This window comes from Nanorana parkeri, unplaced genomic scaffold (assembly GCF_000935625.1).
Source record: "Nanorana parkeri isolate BGI_ZX_2015 unplaced genomic scaffold, ASM93562v1 scaffold1654, whole genome shotgun sequence".
NCBI lineage: Eukaryota > Metazoa > Chordata > Amphibia > Anura > Dicroglossidae > Nanorana > Nanorana parkeri.
Window position 1 is genome coordinate 111,030 of NW_017307922.1, and position 11,556 is coordinate 122,585.

The 11,556-nt window shown below is 41.6% G+C and overlaps 1 protein-coding gene across 1 annotated transcript in view; it reads right to left on the reverse strand.

Annotated features, from left to right (window-relative positions):
- The window catches only part of SUMF2 (sulfatase modifying factor 2), a 14,262-nt gene extending 3,031 nt beyond the window's left edge, over positions 1–11,231 (reverse strand). Inside the window, exons 1-6 of the mRNA XM_018571017.1 lie at positions 11,133–11,231; positions 8,482–8,638; positions 6,010–6,124; positions 4,326–4,370; positions 3,047–3,197; positions 2,863–2,918 (exon numbers count right to left, since the gene is read on the reverse strand). Coding sequence (XP_018426519.1) covers positions 2,863–2,918; positions 3,047–3,197; positions 4,326–4,370; positions 6,010–6,124; positions 8,482–8,638; positions 11,133–11,190 — 582 coding nt within the window. The 5' untranslated portion in view covers positions 11,191–11,231. The remainder of the gene's footprint in view (positions 1–2,862; positions 2,919–3,046; positions 3,198–4,325; positions 4,371–6,009; positions 6,125–8,481; positions 8,639–11,132) is intronic.
- Between the last annotated feature and the right edge of the window lie 325 nt (positions 11,232–11,556).

Below are 11,556 nucleotides of genomic sequence, written 5' to 3' on the forward strand. Positions count from 1 at the left end.
TTAAGTGACATGGCTGTTGGTGCCAGATGGGCTGGTCTGAGTATTTTAGAGACTACTGATCTACTGGGATTTTCACGCACAACCATCTCTAGGGTTTACAGAGAATGGTCTGAAAAAGAGAAAACATCCAGTAAGCGGCAGTTCTCTAGGTGAAAATACCTTGCTGATGCCAAAGGTCAGAGAATGGCCAAAATGGTTCAAGCTGATAGAAAGGCAACAGTAACTCGTTTTAACCGAGATATGCAAAAAAGAATCTCTAAAAGCACAACGTGTTGAACCTTGAAGCAGCTGGACTACAGCAGCAGACCACACTGGGTCCCATTCCTGTCTGCTAAGAACAGGAAACTAAGGCTACAATTCACAAGGGCTCATCAAAATTGGACAATAGAAGATTGGAAAAACGTTGCCTGGGCTGGCGAGTCTTGATTTCTGCTGCAACATTTGGATGGTCCGGCCAGAATTTGGTGTAAACAGTATGAAAGTATGCATCCATCCTGTCATGTATTACCAATTTAGGCTGGTGGTGGTGTAATGTTGCAGGGGAAATTTTATTGGCACACTTTGGGAGTGTACGCAAATTCAGAAAATAGTCTCTGATTGCAGTAGAGGTTCCTGGGACAACTAGGCGCTCCATGTTTCATTCCATCTACAGGAATACACCTGCTTCTGTTATGCATTGTCATTTTCCAGCCTCTCACAGCAATGTGCATCAAAACATTCCCCTGCACTCCCCGGTCAATACTTTGTTCCCCTTCTGCCATAGAAATGATAAGGCTCTATGCCAGCTTGCACAAAGATTTTCAACTTGTTGGAAAATTTCTGTTTGTGATAATGAGCACTTCTGACAGCTGGAAGAGCTTGTTATTAATTCTTGCTCGAGGCAAAAACCAGCCTGTAAACTACATGTGAATTTCCTGAATCAGGTAAATGCTGACTGTCAAAACGAATATTTCTGCCATGTGGCAGAGAAACAATTGCTCCAATATGACTTTTACGTTTACAAAGTGCAAAGGGTGGAATTTCAACTAGAGTAAATCAGCGACAAGGAAAGTACAGGGAAATGCTTAGTATGTGAAATGTCCTGCCACATGTTTCCATGCTGACCAGGAAAGACCTGCTGGATTGAAAAACATTTTGCTGTATTTACTTACCACCTTAAGCTGTGTGGATGGTGTAGTTTATAGTTCATGTGCCACCTGGAACTAAACTCACTTACTGCCCTACCACTAACCCACAGCCACTTTATACCACTGCATTCCACTTCCTGCCACCTACTCCTGAACAACTCAATAAATGGCAGAAGAAAGAAAAACAGGACATATCCATTCCTCGCCTTTCTTTGCTACCCTCCTCCTTTGCCTGATATCCAAATATCTGATGGATCAGATAGATATTGCTGCCCTGTTCCCTTGTAGCCTAAAAGCAGAGGATCATCTTGACTCCTCTATAAAGGTTGTGTTCATGTGTATTCACCAGTGTTAATTTTGTTGGCTAATAATGTTCGTCATAGTTTTCATCAACAACACTTTTTCAGTGACTAAAACTGAGTTATGATGGATAAAACTATAACGAAAATATATTGACATTGTAGTCGACTTTCTAAAACTAGACAAAAATGTTAGTAAGAGACGATTTGGGAAGAGATCCAATCAGAACTAATCTCTTTAGACTTCCAGCTTCGGCTTCATCCTGAATGGACGTCTAATAGGTAATATGTGCAATGGCATTACAGCCAACATAGTTTTTTATTTTAATATTTTAGATTTGCACTTCTGCTTGAAAGAATGAAGAATGTCATATGCAAGTTGTTATAATGAATGCATATCCAATTACTGCTCCTTTGTTAAAAATACTCAATTTTATAGTTTCTTTTTAAGACTTGCTTTAAGCTAATTTAAAGATAAATAAAGACAAGTTATATAAATCACAACAGTTAAATCTGTGTCTGTACTGCATGTTCAAACCCTAATACCATAAGTAAGAACAGCTTAACAGATGTTTACTCCAGAAGAATAAAATGAGATTGGAAATTCAAGAGAAATTCTTAAATTACTCTTTAACTAAACCAACTAGATTTTAGTTGACTAAATCTACTGGAGATTTAGTTGACTAAAATCTTATGATATTTAGTCAGCTAAAACTAGACTAATACAAGTCAGATGACTAGAATATGACTAAAACTAAATCAAAATTTGCTGTCAAAATTAACACTGTTGTTCACAGACAGGAATTTATCAAAAATGGAGCAGACAGATTCTGGAGCAGTTGCCCATGGTAACCAATCAGCTTCTCAATTTCATTTTTAAAGCTTAAAGTGACATTAAACCCTCAGATTTTTTAACATAAACCAATACTGTAATGTGTGCCTTACTGTAATCCATGGTTGTTTCCCTTCTCTTTGCTGCTCTTCCTTTTAAATCCTCATGTCATCTCATGCTTGGGGAGAACTTCCCTTTTCAGCTCAGGGCCTCTTCCTGTAGTGCTGGCTCAGGTTACAAGCCTATACAAACATATACACAGACACCGTGTATCCATTCCTGAGACAAGGCAGTCTGCTGCAAAACAGAAGTTCTGCAGAGCATGAGAACAGATACAGATTAAAAAGGAAGAGCAGCAAAGAGTAGGGAAACCACCATGGATTACAGTAAGGCACACATTACACTATTGTTTTATGTTAAAAAATCTGAGGGTTTAATGTCACTTTAACTGAACAAATTGAAGAGGGAAGCTCATTGGTTAATATGAGCAACTGCTCCAGATTCTGTCTGCTCCTGTTTGGATACAAAGTTTCTGAAACATGCATTTCCTAGAAGAGACCTATATTAAGAATAAGCAAGGTTTCTGTTAAAGACAAGACATTACCTGCCAAAGATTGCTTCGATTTGCCTGAAATACATTGCCCCACGTGTAGGTGTTGCCTGCCAGAAAAACACAGTGCAATATGTTACAATTTTTAACAGCAACAATATTTATATAAGAATGTGAGACACTAAGCTCATCTATTCACAAACAAATGTCATAGAAAGAAATGAGAACATTGACATACTTTTAAGACCCCCTCGTGCAGCGAATTCCCACTCCTCCTCCGTAGGCAGCCTTTGTCCCTTCCACTTACAAAAGGCCTGTGCATCACTCCAGCTGACCTGCAGCACTGGGTAATCCAACTTCTCCTTGATCCCTGACCCTGGCCCTGCTGGCTGAAAAAGGATAAGAGAAAATACATATGGATTATAACATGCAAAAGAATGCATGCATCAGCTATAGAATGGGGTAACTATAGATGGACATAATTAGTGCTGCACACACCAACCAGCCAAATAATCGGAGCATCTTTTTAGGAAAACACAACCACCTTTTATGAACGTGCTTCAGTGCATGTTCCAAACAACGTATAGTATAGTGATATAGAAATGGGTAGAACGGTGTTTCTCAAAATGTTTCCAGTTGTGGCACCATTTAAAAGTATGAAAAATCTCAAGGCATCCCACTGTAAAATGTAAAAAAAAAAAACCCTTATCCACGATAAAGGTATGGTATGTATTTTAAGGGGGACCCCATGCAAAAACACAAAAAAAGGGTTCTTTCCTCACATCAGAGTCCTTTCACATTAGAAGTCACCTTTACAATGGAAAGACTTGATGCTATGCAAACATTCTGAGGCAGCACCCTGGTTGACTAAGGCTGGGTAAGCACACCTGCCTGGCAGCACTGGGGTCCTCAGTTTGAATCCTAACCTGGAGACTATCTACATGAAGCTTAGATGTTCTCCCTGTGGTTGTGTGAGTTTGTGCCAGGTTCTCTGGTTTCCTCCCACACTTGAAAGACACACTGGTAAATTAAATGGCTCTTGCCTAAAGTGGCCCTAGTGTATGTGTGCATATGAGATAGGAACCTTAGATTGTAAGCTCTGTGAGGGCAGGGACTGATGTGAGTGTATAGTATGTAAAGTTCTGCACAAACTGACATCACTATATAAATACCTGTAATAAATATCATTAAAAAAAGACATTGATGTATATCGCATACAGTTTTTATCTACATGTGTGTTAATAGTTAAAAAACACAGCAGTCTGCCTTTTTGACATTTTAAAAACAAGTACTTTTTATGTTAAAAGGGGGACTAAAAGGGAACTTAAAAGAAAAATATGAATAACATACTCTTTTCCTTCAAGAACATATACTTTCCATCCAAAGATGAAACGAATTACTTCAACTTCCATTTGTTGCACCAAGCAAACGTTCTAAACAACTTAAATGGTATTACAAAGAATTTATATGTGAAAAAAACACTTGAGAAAAAAAATGGAAGTGTAGGAAACACCTACCTGACGCCAAAATGCCCTTTCTATAGGAAGCCACCATGGTGCAGACTACGATAAAAAATAAATAAAGGTCAGTGATTTGAAAACATAAAATTTGTTTTAATTGTGTACTGAATAATGCCTGACTGTAGTAACAAGACAACAAAAACACATAAACCTCACACACTCCAACAAATCCCCAGTATTGCTTTTATTGGCAGGTTTGACTTATTTATGTATAGACATCTTACTGGGGCAGGAAAAGACATGTCAGTCACTGGGTTTCCAAGACATGAGATGCGTACAAGGTCCAACAAATCCCCAGTATTCCTTTTATTGGCAGGTTTGACTTATTTATGTATAGACATCTTATTGGGGCAGGAAAAGACATGTGTCAGTCACTGGGTTTCCAAGACATGAGATGTGATTTCTTTTGGGAGGTGTGAACAAGGTCCAACAAATGCGCAGTATTCCAAGGCTTCATAGCAGTTCCATTATTACACCTCACCAATATGGTTTTACCCTTCTTTGAACTAAAAGTTAAAATCCTCTTTAGAGAAAACAACCAAAAAAAACAGACTAGTTCCCTGGAAATTGTTTTACTCTGATAATTAAAATGTGTATGCATGATTTGCTCTCTAATTGATTTAGCAATATGGCGTTGTGTGTTTCTGTCAGTCTAAAGATTAAACTATTAACTCAGCTACCTACGGACTTTAGATGACGCTCAACCTATCCAGCTTGATCGAGTGATGGATCTTCCGTCTAGGAGTTCCATCAACTAAAGGCCCCTTTTGCACGTGTGGCATCCCTTCTGATCAGCAGGGGATCCCCAAAATTGGAGCAGAACAGAGAGGAGGTTACTTTTGTGACATCTGTGATCAGTTTCTTCCTCCATCATGTAATGGAGGATAGAAACAAAACTTGGCAAGACCTGTGTTAGTTTTCTATGGAAGGCGGGTATATACAAATGTGCCTCTCTTTACATTCTTTTACCTATGATCTTTCATGTTTAGGTCCAAGAAAGCAAAAAAGAAAGCAAACCTTTTCAGTTTTCCAGACCTAGATGGCCTAGGCGGTAATGCAATGTAAAAGGACTTACCTCTGTGTACATGTGCCTGTCTATATAATTATATTGAGGATCCGATCAAAAATTACAGGCAGATCTGACCTGAACGGCTGTGTGAAAGGGGCCATTTCACACAGCCAGGGCAGAAGGCGGTTGTCATACCTACCACTCTATATTCATATCAAATTGCTAGCTTGACAAAGCCACCCTTGCTAGTTTATGTAGTTTGCTGCAGCATCTTCTAGATTTCCTACTCCCCAAAGGTTTATTGGATATCCTTAGTATTTAGTGACCACTCCTGTTCATAGAAGTTATTAGTGCACTGACTCACAGTCTTCCATCTTCAGTTTTCAAGGTTTAATGGAATATCTAGAATGGACTTTCAGCAAAGTATCACAACGACTAATCTCAGCATTTATATCTGGATGTATTTCCTGGAGTTTTAATAGTGAGAAACAGTGATGTCTGAAATATACAGATTTTCATGGGACCAAAATATGTTTCTCACTTAGGGTAAGTATCTCTAAAATTCTCAACTTACCATCACAAAAGCCTGGCCCATGTATGGCTAGTATATCAGAAACTCAGTGTTACCCTTTTATGTATGTAGATGTGTAAGGTGTCACCATATATAAATACCTGTAACTTCTGAGTAACTTTTTTCTTTAGTTCATCTGTCACAAAATCTTCAAAGACAAAACTCCATCCAAATGTCTCTGCTTCTGACTTATATTTTGTAGCCCGTACAAATTCTCTGGAAAAAAAAGAATAAAGTGAAACCCATTACCAATACTATATACTAATATGATAACATGGAATTTTTAAAGAATAAATCCAACTATATTCACACTTTGACTTGATATGTGCCTGTAACTGTCACATCACTATATACCAGTGATAGGCAACCTTGGCACTCCAAATCCTATCATGCCTCTGTCTCTGGGAGTCATATCTGTGGCTGTTAGAGTTTTGCAATGCCTTGTAGTTTTACAACAGCTGGAGTGCCAAGGTTGTCTACGCCTGCTACATACAATTTGTTGTTTAGTTATACTGAATTAAGAAGAGTAGTCAATAGAAATAAGGGCACTTTTATTGGACTAGGGGATGGCAGATGGGTGAAGTTTAGCTCTAAAGTCAGGGAAAACTAACCTCTTAGTAACAAAGCAAAACCATTTGACGAAGGGTGTAGGGTTTTCTGAGTAATCGAGGTAATAACAACAACCTTGTGGTGTCTGCTGTAAAACGGGTCATAGCTTTATTTTAGATACCCTGTAACAAGAAGGTCTCCATAATACAGCTGGCTCATAGATTAGACTCCACAACAGAGAAAAAGTGTTGGCTGCCATTTTCCCGCTGTGTTGAGGTTGATATAAAAAGCTGCACTGTCACACATATAGAGAAAAAGTATGACTGTCATCTCAGCGCACAAGAAGGAAGAATAACACTTCAAACATTAGCCAGGATGGTTAAAACCATATGCTTCGTTTTTTTATACACTGCCATTTGGTTATGCAGGGAAAAGTTGATTCTGAACACCTGAAAAGACTGAAAGACCCTAAAATAAATGTTTTTCATCTAATATGTTCTTTCACTGGAAAGTGCATATTAGACTAAGGTTAACAAGGTCCATCTCCACAATAAGAGTCATCCAAAGACTTTCCAATCCATCACTGTGATGGCCTAGAGATCTGCTGTGACTGTTTTCTGTACAGCCAGGGCTCGTTCACACTAGCCCACATGGTTAAAACCGCTCAGTTTTAGCGTGTTGGCTGGTGTGATGAGACAGGTCCAACGGATGGGCAGTGTGACGTGTTGAGACAGCGGATCACACTGGAAGAATGGTTCCCAGCCCTCCATGATAAAGAAATCAATGAGGTCACTGTGTCGCCCTGAGGAAGGGGCCCTGTGTGACTCTGAAACATTGTCTTTCTTTGACCCATGTAATGCTATGTATATAAATGTGACTTGATTTCTTCATCATTAAATGCTAGTGACCCTTGTACCATTGATTCGGTTACACACAGCGCCATCCATTGCTGTCATTACAAGCACCCCCCCTTGCTATTTTAGTCAGTACGCTGTTTGGAATGCGCTTTGGGACTGTATTATCTACATCACACTGTTCACTTTTTTAACTTAATTTGGAGTGTACAAAGCGTATACTCCGTTCAGGTCTCCACAAAGCAGCATGGAAGCAGCACTGTATAAAAAATGCAGCATATCTGTATTTCTTCACATCACACCCACATTGTAGTGTGACTAGGGCACATAGAAAACAAATCTTTTCTCTGTACCCTAATGGTGAATTACATTGTTCAGTTGTTGAAAAACGCCAGTCACCACTGTGGCTATCAGACTGTAACATGAATGTGTAGATATCATTTGGATCACTAAATTCAGTGTGGAACTACCTTATGAGCCTGTGTGAGCTAAAGTATTTGATTCATGATCCATAATTCATAATTCACATGACAGTTTTGACAACATGAGCAACACCTTAAAATGTGTTACGTGATCAGGCATCTCCATTTAAAGCAGAACTCCAGGCAAAAATGTTCTTAACTCTAGGGGGTACCCCTGCACTGCAAGGGTTAACTGCTCTATTATGTCTAGGTCTAAAAAAGTTGTACTCACCCAAACCATGGAGTCGGCTGGCTGCTTCTCAAGTCACTGAAGCACGTCTTCTCTGCTACTGCAGTGATAGTATGTCCCTTGGCGCCCTCACGTCCTATACACATTGAATAAAATGTCCTTAGACCACTGGAGTGGAGGGGGAGAGAGGCTCCAGAGACAGGTCTAGCAGCTAACCAGCTCTAAGGATTGGGTGAGTATAACTTTGCTTGTGTATCCACTACTTGTCGCAATCCTACCGCACTGGAACATTTTATTACCATGCATTCCTGTGCGGCCAATCATACTGCGCGCGGGGGACGTGTCTGTGGTGCCATTGACTTAAATGGCACTGCCACGCCCCCTACAGAACGCAAGGAGACTTTATATATGCGATTCCTTGCGTTCCAGGCACGGGACATTGCAGTAGATGTGTGGGCTGGTGGAAACAAGCCCTAAATTATATCTACAAACCTGAAAACAAAAAATTGGTAACCCAACCTGAAATTCTTGTTGGTGACCGGATATTTGTCAATGGCAAATGGCTTCACCGTTACTTGCTTTGGTAGACCCTCTCCATCTTTACTGTCAGGAGCGTCTGTTCCCATCTTGAACTTTCCCCCATCAAGTTTAACCAATGTATCATGTTGTTCCTGTCCTGCAATGTCAAATCACACAAATAGCCTCATAAACCAAAAAATAACTTATAAAGAACTATGTTCCTCTGGATTTTTCTGTCAATTGTACTCTACAGGCTCATCTGAGCTGGTCAGAAATCAAATCATTAACATAAAGCCACATATGATTATGAAAAGATTAAAAGAAGAAGTAAATGAAATGAATAGCCCGTTACAAAACCAGATTTTGCTGCAATATTCACCTTCATCCCAGAACTGTGGCTTACACTACTTTTTTGCCACTACATGTCCTCAGTGTTTTAGGTTGAACGAAGGACATCAGTCAACCCACTTCCTCTGGGTGCAGGCTGTCATGTACCTGTTCCCCAGCCTGTTTCTGGGTAATGAAGGAGAAGTAGCACAGTGATGAATTCATCTCTCTGCTCTATCCTCCTATCAACATAATCCTTATCAGCACATAAAGTGATGGGGTCCTTGTGCTGCTTCTCCCTCTTCCACTCCCATCTGGTGCACCATTTCCAAGCTCCATGTTTTGACCCTCTCAATAGCTATTAAAAGAGAACTATGGGGTAAGTGTTCCTCCCCATAGTTCTCCTAAGTGTCATGGGAAGACCCAAACTAGTGTCCTCCTGTCACCCAAAGCTCGGTATACCGTGAGCTGTACCGAGACCGCTGCAGCCAGGACGGATCCCGACATTACTGTCGAGATCCACCCAGCTGAGTGATTGACAGCTGCCTCTGCCTATCTAGAGGCAGAGCCAGCTTTGACCGCCCCCTCCCCCTTCCGTTCCACCAGTCAGTGCTGGAGGATTGGAGTGGGGAATCCCTGCAGGGAGCGGTGAGTGACAGTCCCGGCTCTCAGCAGGGACAGGATTGAGAAGTGAACGAGCGACGGTATGTGTTCGCTCACTTCCCGATCTATTGAGCCGACGTGTGACAGTTTCATAGTCACACGTCGGCTCAAACTATGAGGCTGAGTGATTTTCACTCGCCTCATAATTCTCCTTTAAGTATACCCAAATATGTGATATAAAATGTGTTTGGGTCCAGTGTTGCATTACCGAGAAACTGTCAGTCAAACTATCACAGCACTGAAAAATAGCCTGGCAATGAAGGCAGTGTGACAACATGCGGGTCCTGAAAAGCAATGAGTGGGGGCTTGGTGTGAACCCCTTTCCTCAGAGTTCGCCCAAGGCACTCAAAAGTTTGAGCGCCACCCCTCTTCCGGCCCAATCAGTGGCGGCAGTGTCATTCTCCGCCCCTTTATTTCATTTAGCAGCAGGGAGGGGAATGCGCCTACCCGCAAGTGATTGGGTGGGTGGTTGGGGTTGTCGGTCACAGTGTTGGGTGGGCTGGGTTCACGCCAAGCCCCAGGTGAGCTCTACTCCTTAAGTGGTTAAAGGTTAAATTTACTTTTTGGACCATGTTTCATGTATTCGTGGTGTAACAAAAAACATGGTCACATTGCCACCTTTCCCCACCACTTACATGAGTCGTGTCATTCTTCTCCCCCTAGGCTCCTGCCATTATTTTTTTTATTTGACGCAGCTGTTTGTGGCTCCACTCACACAGTCATATAATCCAATCACAGATCCTTTAACAGGATATTTCAATGGAGAGAGTACAAGTGCCATTGCAGCGGAGGGACCTGTAGTTCTTAAAGCACAACTCCAGGCAAAGCATTTCTTAACCCTTGCAGTTGGGCAACCCAGGCACTACAAGGGTTAAGTGCTTGTTTGTGTCTAGGGAGGAAAATCAAAAAGTTATACTCACCTGATCCTTCGTCTGGCCTATTGTCCCTGCGCTTCCTCCAGCCTGTCTCCTCCTCCACTGCAGCAATGATATGTTCCTTGGCATCCTTATGTCTATACACAGTGAATAAGACGTGATGACTTAGGGACCTTACACCACTGCAGAGGAGGAGAAGACAGGCTGGAAGGACCGATCGAAGAACAAGCCAACTCTGAGGATCAGATGAGTCAGTATAACTTTATTTTCCTCCTTAGGTCTTCTTTAGTGAAGAACAAGTGCAGTGTCATCACTACATCCTTCCCTCCTGTCCCAGAACTGGAAGGCCACACCATAGTACACACAGGGGCAGGAGGAGCAGGAGCATTGCCTCCACCATCCACTAATCATGGTTACAATGCTTTTCAGGATCACATGCAAACAAATTATAAATGCTCATTTGTTGTTTATTTGATTTTTTTTCCCCCAAGAAGTGGAGTTTGCCTTTAAGTTTCCTTTTCTGGACATACAGTATAAACAAGGAGACAGATCCCAGGAAAACGATTATGTAGTCATCCCCAGTGGGATGAATTATGTATCTGTAGGCTGGCCATTATCTATTGATGATTCAAATACTCTAAAAAAAAGTGCTGTGTTTAGAAAAATGTCTCCCTTCTCCGATCTTTTCCCCTTCTCTAATCAGCTCCCTCTCTATAATCTATGGCGGTGAGATGTCTCACATACAGCAGTGACTGAGCTGTGATGGCGCCTTGTAGATCACCTCACCCTGTGATATCCCCAGCACACACAGCAGCGCCAGCACTACCCGACTCGTCCTGCTCATCCTCCAGGCTCACTCAGCTCCGCTTCCCTTCATCAACCAGCCCACACACACAGCACTAACCCGCTACACCCGGAAGCTAATATCAGCCCCGCCATCATGGAGGGGGAGACAGTGTCCCCACCTCGACGCCATCTTGCATGGGGCGAGTGGAGACTGACAGACGGGTTTTAGTAGTCGGCAGTAAAAGATGCCGATATGTCTGTTTTCCCAAGCGAAATAAATAGTTAATTCACAAGAGAGCGTGTGTTCCATACTCCATGTGACTTGAATGGTAAAATAGCAGAGTGAAAATACAGTAGGCTACGTTCAGCAAAGGCTGTCCCTAGAATGAGGCAGTTGCCTCAGGCAGCATCTCATTGGGGGGGA